This window comes from Homalodisca vitripennis, chromosome 6, assembly GCF_021130785.1.
Source record: "Homalodisca vitripennis isolate AUS2020 chromosome 6, UT_GWSS_2.1, whole genome shotgun sequence".
In the NCBI taxonomy this organism is placed as follows: domain Eukaryota; kingdom Metazoa; phylum Arthropoda; class Insecta; order Hemiptera; family Cicadellidae; genus Homalodisca; species Homalodisca vitripennis.
Window position 1 is genome coordinate 86,483,424 of NC_060212.1, and position 14,003 is coordinate 86,497,426.

The window sequence follows — 14,003 nt, forward strand, 5'->3', positions numbered from 1 at the left end:
CACTAACTTAACACCCTGGAAAAAATCTTATGGATATGATATCAGTATATTCCTTCTTAGTTAGTTCACATCCAATAAAAATATTTAATCTTCTCACTCAGTTTTACTCCTGCTAGTTTTATTTGTAGTCTCTTATTTTCTCTCTGGCTTGGCTTTTCCCCTTTAATTGAATACCTCATAAACAACATTTCCGTGAACAGGCCTTTCCGAAATGCCTGCCCTCTGGTTTACTTATTCTCATAATAGACACAACCCCATCCAGAAAAGAACCTCGTGTTCTTTTAATGCCCATTAATATTAACCCCCACCCAGAACCTTCTGGTGTGATCAGATAATCTTCTGCGTAAATTAAAGCTCCCTGATCAACTTAATCTACTTACCAAAATTACTGTCTATTTGTTCTCATAACAGACACAACACCCTCCAAAAAAGAGCACCCTGGTCATGTAATGCCCGGTAATATTTCTTCCCTCCCGGGAATCTCTATGCTATGATTAGATAAACTAGAAAAAAGCGTAGCCCCCTAGCAAACCGAAGGTGATTATTTTAATGTAATAAGACTTTATGTACGTAAATTAACCTTTAAAATTGTAAATTTGTGTAACAAGATGTATATACAAGATTACAAGGAAGATTAAAAAATATTGAGAATCATTTAAACGAAAAGAAATCACATTTTTTAATTTCTCAGAAGATAAAGTTCCTTTAAGGCAATGTAAACCAATTCTTCAATAATTTTTGATGATTGTAGATTATATAATCAAGTTATTATTATAGAATATTTCGTAATGTCTAGACATAAAAATACATGCGGCTGTATATTATATGGGATATATTGCATTTATTTACCTTAATGGTTCTCTAAAATTGACAAACAAGTTATACAAAAATCATTTAACATATTCTGTATTTTCAAGCCAGATAATCACTTAACAAGAAACATTTATAATAATTATGTTAGTTCTGGTACGAGTTTTTATAAACGTATTGACATATGTTATAAGATTTGGAAAGATACTTTGGGATTTTTAACTATTAATTTGATTTTAAAACCTAAAAATGGTAAATATATGAATACATTTTCTAACATAAACATATGATAAAATATTTATTACTATCTGAAAATAACAAAAAGTCGGTAAAATCATGTTTTCGTTTAGAATTGATGAACATTAAAGAATTTATTCAAAGAATTAACCAACTTGAAACTTTTGCCATTAAAAATGTTGAAGATAAAATTTAAAAATGTTTGAAATCAAAACCAAAATATTATGCATTAGATTCCTTTTGTTCAAATTGCAGATATTTCAACACCAGGAACAGAATCGTTGAAGATTCTACAGTAATTGATCCATTAAGTCCTGGAACAACAGATATAATAATTTGTGAAATTGGTAAAAATTCTTTTCTAGACGACAAACGTGTTTTTATTGGGATAGAAAAGAGAAAAGTTTTATGATTGGAAATTTACAAATGAATTTTGAACATAATGACATAATTATTGATCATTGAGGTTTGCGGAGATTGTTAACAGACAATGATGTTCCTAAAGGTTATTTATATTCTCAAGAATATTTTAATAATATACATAAACTACAAAAAAATCTAATTTAATATATATATATATATATATATATATATATATATATATATATATATATATATATATATATATATATATAAATTATGATCCATGGACTAAAAAACTAAAATCAAGCAAATGTTTAAAATGCCTTTTGATTTTATTATTATACATTTAATCAAAGTAATGTTTGATAATCGAATCGAAGGATCAGGAATAAGAAAATATTTGATTGATAAAATCAAATACAGATATATCGATCATTTAACAAAACTTGATAGGATTATTAACTAATTTATGACCAAGGAAAAGCTGGAAACAACTATTTTTGAACTAAAATAAATTGATTAAAATTGGAATTTCAAATAAATTTGATGACTATAGATAAAACCAAATTTTTAAAGACTATTTTACTAGTAATAGTTCACCAATTTTAATAGAAGATTTGATTTGACACCGCATTTTGGCGTTTCTATATTATAATATAGCTTACATAGCACCTCTGTACAAAATTTCGTTGTAGCAATGTATTTGGATTTGCCTCTGGAATGACGTTTTAACCGTGAGTACACGTCTAACGTGCATTTAGACGGTAATTCCCCTGACGGTCGACACCTAATATCTAGTTTTTTGTTTTAGTACACAACGAAAATGTACCTTTGTACAATATTTCAATAAGGCAAACAGTATATATTTGGAGAATAAGTTAATTTTATATTTAGTTTTTTACTTTTTAGTTCAGTTTTTTTAATTATTTGAACCGCCTGCAAACTGAAAACTGCAACTTTTTGCACGGAATACTAAGAGCCGATAACTTCACGGTTTGGACAAAGTGACGCTAACTTCACGGCAATGGTGTAATAATAGTTTGTTGACTGTCTCTGACAGGACAGTGTTTTTTATTAGTGATTACAGATAAGTCTGTTGTGAATGCTTTGCCGGTTTTCACAAAGGGAGGTTGATATGACGCAGCGCCGTTGACACATTGCACAATTCTCATTGAATGTATAGAAGTACGTTGAGCAATAGAAGTATGTATTTGCTATTATACCTTAAACATAATATAGGTTAGTATTCCTGAAACTAGTTTTTGGCAGTAATTTCAATACAATAGTTTGCATGATAAAACTTGGTAGTGTAGGCCTAGGCCTATCTGCATAAAACCTTGAAAATTTATCAAATTCATTATATTTTATAATGTTGTTCTCATAAACTTTTTTAGTTTTCATAATTAGTAAGGAAAAATGGCTGCAGTGTAATAAGCAGCCACCATGATAACCATTGACACTCAGATTATAGAATCATTGATATTCAAGAGTAGGCTAATTACTTGATGGAACTACTGGAGTCAAATTATGTTGTAGGTATATCAAATTAAAATATAGTTGGGATGTTTTCATTTCTTAAAGAGTATTCATGATAAATAAATACATAGCTAGCCTATATAAATTTGGGTAGGGTACGATAAGTGGACCCGGTTTTTTATATCGAAAATGGCAAACGATATTACTTAATCATAACCACCGATGTAATTAATCGATACTGATTAATTATTTTGAACAAATAACTTAAATAATCTATATCAACAGCTGTAAACACATTCAAATAATACACGTAAGGTAAAATTTCAATTCTACGTATAAGTAACATTTGATTATTAAAAATGGCAGTCATTTTAGAAAACTAAACGACATTGCTTTGAAAGATGATAAGACATGTTTTACATGGCTTCAACATGTTGGACTCGTACCGAAAAATCCATTATGTGAAATTTGTGGGAAAGAACAACTGTAACTGTGAGAGGAGCAAATATGGTCGTCTTCAGTTTTCCTAATTTTGTTTATAATAATTTTTTTCATCACTGTAAATATTAAATCCATATTTTAATTTAAAACATATGATTGCTATTGAGGACTATAAGTTAGATAATTTTATATCGATTGATAGGCTAGGATTTGAGATGCGAATATTAGGTATTGATGATTACATTCTTCGATATAAAAAACTGGGTCCGCTTATCGTGCTCTACCCGTAAATTTAAAAAATGTAATAAATAAATAATGTAATGGATAGCAGGAAGGGCAGGGAACAAAAGATCAGCGTATTGGATAGACCAATATATTTATCTAAATAGAAATTGACCCGTACAGATTTATTTTCTGTAAAAATTAATACCAAACCAACTAATTTGTCATCACTTGTTCATTCTCAGTTATCGTTAATTATAATTATTCTATTAAAGTAGTTTACGAATCTAAATATTACATTGTAATGAGTTATTTAAATTTTTGTTTAGTCAACAATAATTGTTACTTTGGTATTATCTGTAGGCTACAGTTTTTCTTACCTGGGACCTAAAAAATTACATTGTTGGAAAGAACAAATTTTATTTAACTTCCTGTGCAAATTAAGTGTCGATCGGTTCTTGTTTACTGTCTCTAAAAAAGAAGCGATGTCAGCGAGAAGGAGGTAACTCTGAACGGTATCTATTTACTTCTTAAAATTCCATGTAGGTTTAGATTAGGTTATCATATGTTACTAGTACTGTAGTACCAAAGTTAAAACTTTAAAAGCGCTCACGTAATCTGAGCTTGATTTTGGGTACCATCTCGAGGAATGTTTTTCTGCCTTTGTCAGAAGTGTGGGGTGGCCAAGGGCATTTCCAATTGGTGCTTTCCCGACATCACATCACGTCCCATATCATCCAACTCCTCCGACATCTGATTACACTTAAAGAAAGTCAGGATCTGCTCCAGTGTCATTGGAAGAGCCTGTTAACTGTGACAAAAATACTGGCAAGAAAAGTGAAGATATGTATAGGCCTAATGATGACACAGCACTCCTTACCATTGGAAAAATAGCACAAGTTTAGATATCACATCCTTTATTTCAGTCAGCATGGCCAAGAAATATTGCAAAAATAACAAACCCACTTCTTAGTGTCCTTTAAACATATTATACTCACTCCGCGCTAGCTCTATGAGTGCAAACCAAAAGCAAATTAAACTCTTAGTCAACCAGAATGCAGCATCAGGACTCTCTGATCTATAAAATTTACTGAACCAACTAAACAGCTTGGTATGATAATTGATGTGTGCTGTAGTGGGGATCAACACGGGGCTGACTAAACTGCAACCAGTTTGAAATCAGTTGCCGACTGGTCGCAATGCGACCGTATTTTCTTGTCACCAAACAGTTGCGTTGCAATAGTTTCACAGTGTGTGTGAGTGCAAGATGGGTGAGTTCAAGAGTTGAATTTTAAAACTTGTAGCAGAGGTCGAAAGAGATATTGTGCATTTCTACTTTTATACTACAACTTCTTTATTAAATCCTTTAGTTAACTCCTAGATCTCGGACTTCCAGTGATCCCTTAAATCATTAAACACAACAAAATAAAGTTTCTTTTAAAGAATAAACAGCAATAGAAAAATTGTTTTGAAATGAACTTTTAAAAAGTTGCGCGATAAAACGCAGATAATAGCACATTACTATTTTGTACATTTTAACACCCTGTAATTTTTCATTAGGATGAACCTTTTGAGGTCCGGTTTGCGGCATTGTATTCTACTTTACAGAGACCTTTAATTTGATGTGCATATCAACCTATGCTTACATTTAAGAATCTCGGCTTACTCCTCGTGGGACGTCCCCCATTGGAGAGTGGAGAGTCAATGAACCCATGAAAAACAAGATATTTAGGTCTAACGAATATGTACGGAGTTTAAACCTCCTAACTTTACGGTTAAAAAAAAAAAAAAAATAGGGGGGAAGGGACTTAAAACTCACCCTGTATTGTATGGGTGACACAATATTTTCTGCGCATTCTTCGTTGCCTACGACGTAGAAAACATGCAATTATGTCTTCCTCATCATCCTCACTAATACTTGACATGATCGATAAAGTTACACCTCCGACAAATAACTATTCAATTATTGATAATTTATCAAGTAAAAAATGTGAAATGTAAAACATTACTATACCACTATACGCATTGTTCGCACAGAGATCACCAACTGATCCACACCCAGTCGCGTCGTGTGTGGAGTCAGGTTTTATTTTGGTTGCAAACTCGTTGCGTTTGAAAACTAGTTCTAAACTCTGGTTGCAAACGGGTCGACCGTGTGTGGTAGGCCTTAGTCAACCAGAATGCAGCATCAGGACTCTCTGATCTTAAATTTACTGAACCAACTAAACAGCTTGGTATGATAATTGATGTGTGCTTTATCATGAAATGCTCATGTAGACATTCTACATGAAAATTTTGAGCTCTATTATTTTTGTATTAAAACGCATAAAGGCCAATAGCACTGCCAAAGTTAGTTTAAACAACTTATTATGATGTTGTAGTAAGCCAAATGCGCTATGATATAGCGCTGAAATGAGGTTTGCAACTATTGGATAGTTGTAGGCAATGTTTTCAAAAACGTCAGAATCTTAACACCTTTAATCTACATCCTGAAGACCAGTTTTTTTTTTTTTTCAACAAGATACCATTTCCATTCCATTCTGAAATTTGGTGTGTGTATACTGTGAACTTTTACAATGAAAGGAAACGTAGTTTGGGTATTTCAAACACTATTTTAAGATTTAGAAAAATTAAAAAGTATGAAAAATAGGAGTTGTAAACATTCAAATGAAGATCATTTTAGATAGAAAAGAATCCCACAAATTTTAGATACATAATTTATAATTTTTATAGTTATGTAATTTTAAAGACACTAAAACATGACCAAAACAGCTGTTTTTTTGTTTCTTAAATTCTTGCTCAAAAAATCAAAAGGTAGAAATATTAAAATGTTATTATAGTAGTCCATTCAGTGCCAGACATATTTTGGAATAGGCATTAGTTAAAAAGTGCCTTTACGTGTATTCAGAAGTACTATCCAAAATTGCTGTACTATTTTTTTAGCAATCCCGGTACAGTTTTAAAAATAGTCAAACTTTATTTACTGGCCAGTTTTTATAATTATTCAGTTTTTTCTAAAAATATTGAATATTAACATTTTATATTCTAAAAAATTCTTTAAAGATAAGAAAAATACAACTTTATTTTTATTTATTAGAAATTTTCAGCCCAGCGTTTATAGAAGTACTAAAACATTTACAATATCAGAAAACTATTAAAGAAATTAAAAAGTAGTCTAGGTATAGCTTATTACCACTGGCCACACCACACCATATGTCATGTAACAAAACCTATTTCCTCCGACCGAAGCGGGAGGACTATTTGGTTTATTTATGAAATTTATGTTGTGGACAACATACACTAATATGTATTGTATCGGTAAATAATGCCTGTGTATGTGATACATGCCATGGAAGAAGTTCTGTTTTGATTTTAGCATTTCTGTGTGGATTGGGAGAGTGATATTATTGAGTAATGAGTGGCAAAATGGTATTTTTATAGGGCGCCAGAATAGCTTGTGCCAGCCTTGACTGAGTTAGGACTGTAGTTTATGTATAATTAACTAAATAATAACATATCTAGTAATCCCATATAATATTATGACTATTTTGACACGTACTTCTCTTGCATTACTTTTAATATATACGAGAAATATGAGAAAATGAATAATATTCAATAAGGTAGATAACAGAGTAAATCTTTATCCATTCATCTACTTCGCTCACCTAGCACACCTCATAGCTTCTTATCAGAATTACTCATTCAAGTGATAACAGGTCTCTGCTTATCATACATTGTCAGACACCTGATAACCTGATTTTTTAATATATTCCCTTCTTTAACTTGAGAAGTGATTAGTACCTATTATTGGTGAAGAATATTTTCTGGATTAGAAATGATGAGTTTCAATGTTAATAAAAATTGTTTCCACTGGCAAAAATAAACTATTATTTAGAATTTAAACAACCAACTGGTACTGGATACACCCCTGTGCTATATGCACCTGGTTTGCTTGGGAAATCAAGTTTGAGCAAAGGAGTGACACTCTGCCTAGTGAAGCTGTTTTTATATTTTTTTGTCTCTTCAGACACAGATAAACACAGATTTCAGCTGTCACTGTGTTACAGCTTACTCGGTTGAAGATTGTGCACTTCGCACTGTCATCAAACATACAAGCAGTTCTTAATGTTTGGGTTGTATAGAAATTTGACGCTATTCAATGTATACACATATACATAAAAATTAATAAAGAATTTTGAATTGAACAGTCAGTTTACTAAAGTATCTGTCCCTGAAGCTTTATGTTTGTTTAGACATCTACTTTGAATGATAACAGCTTCATTATAAGAACAACCTTATTTATTAATTGTGTGATGGAACTACCTACTGTACATGTTAGCCACAATTACGTTCAGATGCAAGAAAGATTTTACAATCAAGTGTCATGTTTACCTATGAGTGGTGTTCTCAGCCCAATAATTAGTATACATATGTATAGACTACTTTGAGCATTTGATTGTATTGACCACAGACTAATTTTAAGAAAACTTACATTACTGGGTATTGCTGGGAAAGAAGCAAATTGGTTTAATAGCTACCTTAGTGGAAGAAAACAAGTGGTAAAAGTAACCTGTAAGGTAAATGACAAAATTACCAAAGTGAAATCTGGAGCTCTGTCTATGAATAGAGGAGTACCCCAAGGATCCATACTTGGACCAGTACTCCACATACTATTAACCAATGACTTCCCAACATATCTAGAAGAATTCTGTGAAGTTATAATGTTTGCTGACGACACTTCTCTAATCACTGTTAGCAAAGAAATACCTGTAGAAGAACTTAAAATATGCTCTAAAACTGCATACAATATGGCAAAATAATACTGCCTTAAAAATGACCTAGTTCTGAATGAAAATAAATCAAACCAGCTTATATACACCGCACTTCAAAATGTTTCAAGTGTATATACAAGAACTTAATGTTTCAATTTCTGGTAGACCTTGGTGATTAAGTTCTACTAAATACGTATTTAGGCATTATCCTCGACAACAACTTGTCCTGGACATCACATGTAAACTACCTATGACAAAATTACCCCATCACACATATAACACACAGCATGGGAACTCATTCGCACCACTCTCATCGGCTGACCCTCTATGAAAAGAAGCCTTCCTACTGTGGTGCTGTCTTCTTCAATCGGCTGCCACATGCCCTACAGCAATTACTTAAGAAGAACTTGAAGACTGGCTCCTTGGCCGATCCATAGTCAAGGAGTTCCTGGACTAGAGGATCCAATAGAACACTACTGGACTTACCTTAAAACCTGAACCTTATTTAAAACTTGTTATCTTGACTCAACACTGTACTCAATGTATATGTGATTAAAAAATGATTTGATTTGAATACATTGCCTTTAAAAATTGGAGTGATAAGCCTAGAATTTGGTTAAGATATGTTGATGATGTCTTTTGTGTATGGGAAAATAATATCATTCACAATGAATTTTTGAAAAATCAATACAATTAGATTCAGATCATCTATAATATGTATTATTGAAAATGAAGTTAATGGTAAAATTCCATTTCTTCACATTAAAAAAAAAGAAAACACAATCAAATCATCTTCAACATGTTAAAAATTGGATTAATTAGTACAAAGTTTGTTCAAGAAGATGAAGTTCTACTGAACGATGGCAAATGTCCGGAAAAATCCTGTTTCCTTCACTATTACTTAGTTTATAGTTAATTTATTCACAGCTGAAAATGTTAATAATGTTATTTATTCTAGAGTTTATTTATTTATGAGCAAATCATTTTGGATGAAATCTCGTTATTGTTAAATCGATAGTAATATTATTTCTACTAACGATGGGAGACTAAGGAGAGGGAATTGTTTGAAAAGTGTGTTTTTATGTGTTTAACAGTATTATTAATGATATCAAGATTCGACAACTTTCAGTGTTCATCACATTAATGTCTGACATCTTTGTACAGATTTTATGTTCATCATATTAATAGCGATTCATTTTTAATATCATATAATATTAGGTTATATTAGGTTATAATGTTATGTTACGTAGCAGTGACAATATTTATTATTTGTTATTGTTCTATTTCTGACTATATCATCTGTCTTACTAGCATAGCAGGATCTTGTAAGATGTAATATGACAATAAACTTCATTCATTCATCTTAGATAAGGTCTAATAGTGTTGGGAGGAACGACTGAAGGTAAAATACAGGATTCTTATCCTTCAAAAGAGAGCCATAAGGGTGGAGCCATAAGTCTCTCAGGATACAAAGTTATTGCACTCTATATATGAGTGTTCTGTATATCGATAAAATGAAGCTACGTACAGGAAGCAGTGTACATACACACAACACCAGACATGCATCACAATACATCCTACCCCATCAACGCATCGTATGAAAAGAAATCATTCTACATTGGAAGTCATCGAGAATTACTTAGATATCTCAACTGTGCCAGGCTGAAGAAATTCTTAGGGAGTGGCTTGCAGACCACTGTGTATATGACGTGGCAGAATCTTTGACATAGTTCAACAGTTTCCATGAATACGTACAGTCGAACCTCGATAACTTTAATATCAAGGGACTTCCATTTGATTCAAGTTAGGCATAGATCGAGATATCAATTGATAGTTATTAAGGTTATAGTTTTGTGGAATTTGACTTACAGAGGTAAACAAGTAATAGAGGCAAAGAAAATAAATTTGAGTTATAGAGGTAAAAACTACTTTATATTCCCTACAACCAAGAACAAAATTAAAACTAAACTATTGTGTATCCTTTGCTCTTGGTCTTTTCTTTTACATAAATAATATTGTTATACAACAATATACCTTAGAAATTATTCAGTATGATGTGTTAGTTTAAGAAACAGATTCCTAAAAATGTTACTCATATATCTGTACTCTTCTTGAAAAATAAAGAAAACCGGATAGCTACCTAAAATTATACACATGCCTATAAATTGTGTTTTTTGAAAAATCCATAAAAAATATTTTTGAAGTTTTCAGAGTAAGTTTTGGGAGGCATAAAGACAAAATAACATAGCAAAACTATTAAACATCTATTTTATGGCCAAGCATTCTTAATTTTGATCTAGATATAGATTAAATTATAACCAAGAGTTTTCCAGTCTAGATTTCCAAGAGTGTATGTGATATAGAAAAACATCTTTTGTCAATCCAATCTAAGTGGTCTAGAGGTAGTTTCTTCATTATTTTTAACATTTGTTCTTTTTATATCAAATTACCTTATGTCTATCAGTTGTATAATATTGCATATTTGTTTTTAATAAAATAATAGTTTGCTGGTAGTGATTATGTCGGTTTTAACAGATTAGCCGTTTTAATTGATCTTGTAGTTCACATGCTTCAACCAATATCTTTAGTTAGGTTTATCCTTCTACAACATTAAAACAAAAACAAAACCACTTCTCAGAAAATATTGGTTAACATTGTTACTTTCTCCTGAATTTATTACATTTAGATTTTGTCAATCTCCTATAATTTCATCTGTAGCAAACTTTTTTTAGACATTTACATTTAAAAAATATATGTTTCATAATAGTTACATAGAAATAATTGCACCATTATTATATATTTAGTAATTAACTAGACTTCATAAACAATATAAATCGTGGATTGAAACATTCATGTTACTAAACTCTAGTAGAATATTATTATTATTTTCAGCGATAGAAAGAGAAAGACTAATATTATTATAAGCCTTTTAGTGAAGTATAATCACTTGACTTGACAAATAATCAATGTTGTATAAACTTTTTTGCTGTAACATTTTAACGGCAAAAACAATTGTTCTTTTTTGTTTTACTATCTAAATAGAAGTACAAGTGCTTTCATAACTTCTTGCATTATTCAAATCCGTATTGGATGAGACGTCAGTGTCTAATGGAATTCCTCCTTAGATTGGTGTTGAGCTGAAAGCTCTTTTCATTCAGTAAATTGGTGATAGTACAAAATAATCTTCATTGAAACATGACTTCCTCAACTTCTCCAAATATTGAGATGATAAGATAAGATAAATTATCGCGGATCCTGTATTGACTTGAACATTTCATACCTGTCTAATATGTAATCTTGGGTTTCAGAGTTGCCATGGCATCATTAGAGTCTGAAGATGTTTTTCCCATACAGTTTCTTCCCATTGAGTTGATAGAAACTGTAGCAGTATTTCTGACACCTAAGGACCTGGCAGCTTGCTGTGCCGTCAGTCACAGGATGAGGGAAGTGTTTGGTGAGGACATGTTGTGGAAAAGACATTGTAACCAGGAGCTAGCGGAGTATCTAAAGATCACCCCATGCAAGTTGGAATCACGATTTGTAAGCCCAGAGGACGAGAACAGTACATTGAGTCCCATTTCATATTGGAGAATGGCCTTCATGAGGGAGAATCATCTTTGGAACAATTGGAGGCAAGGCAAAAGCAAAACTGAGCAAATAATAAACCAACGCTCTGTAGCTTCACCATATTATGATGACTCGATCTGTCACATATTTCATACAAGTGATGTAATTCTTGGTTTCTTCAGAGATAGAATTGAACTTCTGGATGTGAGGGAATTCCCAGCAGCTGATGCAACTCACCCAATTCGCCTTCATTCAAACTTTTCTCAAGAAACACAACTGAAAAGTGGTAATAACATGATACTTACCCTCCGGGAGACACGGATTCAGGTACATGAAGTGAATTTAAGTTTGAAAGTTTGTTCCTTAAAACATGAATTTTTCTTTGAAAATTCAGAAAAACTATGTAATGGTGAAAAGTTCAGACCAAACTCGTCCAGAAAGTGCCTTTATGCAATGGTGGGAGTGTTCTTTATTGGTGTGATCAAAGGTGAATCAACAATGCATATATGGAATTTAGAGACTGGAGAAAAATTGAAAGAAGAATTCTGTCCGTTGGTTAGGAGTTGTCAAATTATGGAAATTAAAACTTCTGACACAAAGAATTTGGTGTTATCTGTCAAAGCAGGTAGTAAAGATGTGATAATTTTGGCTTACAGTTTAACCACTCTGACTTATTTAACTTTCAAAGAAACTTACAAAAACAATGTTGCTTTTTATGTCAGTGAAAATTATGTTGGAATTCACAACAGAGGCCTTTTAGATGTCTACAACTATGAAACCACAGACCTGCTACTGAAAGACCAATCAATAAGTTCACATCCTCAGTTTCTACACAGCAACTTTGTGTTCATCGATAATGAGACTTTAAAATTGTTCAATCCAAAGACTCGAGTCCTCGAATCTACCCCTATCACAGGAATCAACTGGTTCGAGATTATGTGTAGTAAATTTATTCAGGTGAAACGAAACTGGAAAAATGAAATTTGGGAGATCAGTGGAATTTTTGAGAGAACGAAGAAAATAGCAATGGATTTATGGTTTGACTCTTGTGCCTTTTATCTGAACAAGACTCGTACAAGATATATTGTCCGATCTGGAGTTGGTTCTGTGATTCATTTTTGGTGAAATGGATCAAATCAGTAATATCTGTGAACAGATATATAAAGTTGCATTGGTACATAGTTTCTTAAAAAGGGTAAGTTGCATTTTACTTTCATAGAAAATTCAGGAATGTAAAAAAAAACTGGTGTTAATCTCACTTTGCTTGTTATTATATTTCCTCATTATTCCTTATGAATTTATGGGTAAATTTTTTGCTAAATCTTAAGTACTGTTGTATGGTTCATTTGATGAATGTATTGCATTATTTTTGTAATCACAATTAGAATTAAAATTTTTATTATTTTTTCAGTACATCATAATAATCTTACCAATTAACGTGATTTTCTGAATGTCCATTCCATTAAATTCATAACTGCTTATTTGGCTTCATCCTCCCAGAGGAATTTTGTGAAACACCAGCTCTTTTGAAGGGATGGCAAGTTACCGAACACATTTCTGTGCTTAGTGGAAGTTTCACTTGGATTACAATAAGAACATTTTAGCTTTAAATAATTGTCAATTTATTATTATTCTACTGTGCTTACAATAAAAAGCAGATAACCATTTATATTTAAGCATTACTAATATAGTTAGTTTTGATAGTTTCTTCATTTCTTAGAAATAATGTAACATTCTGTATAGTAAAATATAATAAGTATATGTAATATATTTTTTTACTGACTATGTTAAATTTCTGAATATGAAAAATACAAATTTAAATCTAATTTGTTTTATCATTAGGGTTTGTTGTCTATATATATAGTATTATTGCCTCGTTATTATTGTTTATGTATTTATTATCAAAGAATTTATATTGTTTCTAATAAAGAGTTATGATTAAATGTTAGTTTTATTCATATCTGGCTGTTTTCTTTGTGTTTATGTTTAGTGAGGTAACCATATTTGAAGTTATTTGGCAGCACAGCTTTTTTAGGTGTTATATTTATATAAGTAGTACTTAAATCAATGAAATTTTCATTAAAGGCAATACACTTAAAGTAAAGTACCAGTAGA

General features: G+C 31.5%; 1 protein-coding gene across 3 annotated transcripts; it reads left to right on the forward strand.

The window, feature by feature from the left end:
* Positions 1 to 2,447: 2,447 nt before the first annotated feature.
* LOC124364519 lies at positions 2,448 to 13,557 on the forward strand. Of its 3 annotated transcripts, none has more exons than XM_046820066.1 (2): positions 2,448 to 2,649; positions 11,630 to 13,557. In XM_046820066.1, exon 2 carries the CDS (start codon positions 11,637 to 11,639, stop codon positions 13,011 to 13,013), a length of 1,377 nt encoding a protein of 458 aa, XP_046676022.1. In that variant the 5' UTR covers positions 2,448 to 2,649; positions 11,630 to 11,636; the 3' UTR covers positions 13,014 to 13,557. The 3 variants fall into 3 exon arrangements, with proteins under 3 accessions (XP_046676022.1, XP_046676021.1, XP_046676023.1); XM_046820065.1 differs by having other exon boundaries at positions 2,448 to 2,613; XM_046820067.1 differs by having other exon boundaries at positions 2,449 to 2,595.
* The last annotated feature ends 446 nt before the right edge of the window (positions 13,558 to 14,003 follow it).

Coding starts and splice junctions, on each gene's coding strand:
- LOC124364519 (XM_046820066.1), top strand. CDS start 11,637: ATGGCATCATTAGAGTCTGAAGATGTTTTTCCCATACAGTTTCTTCCC.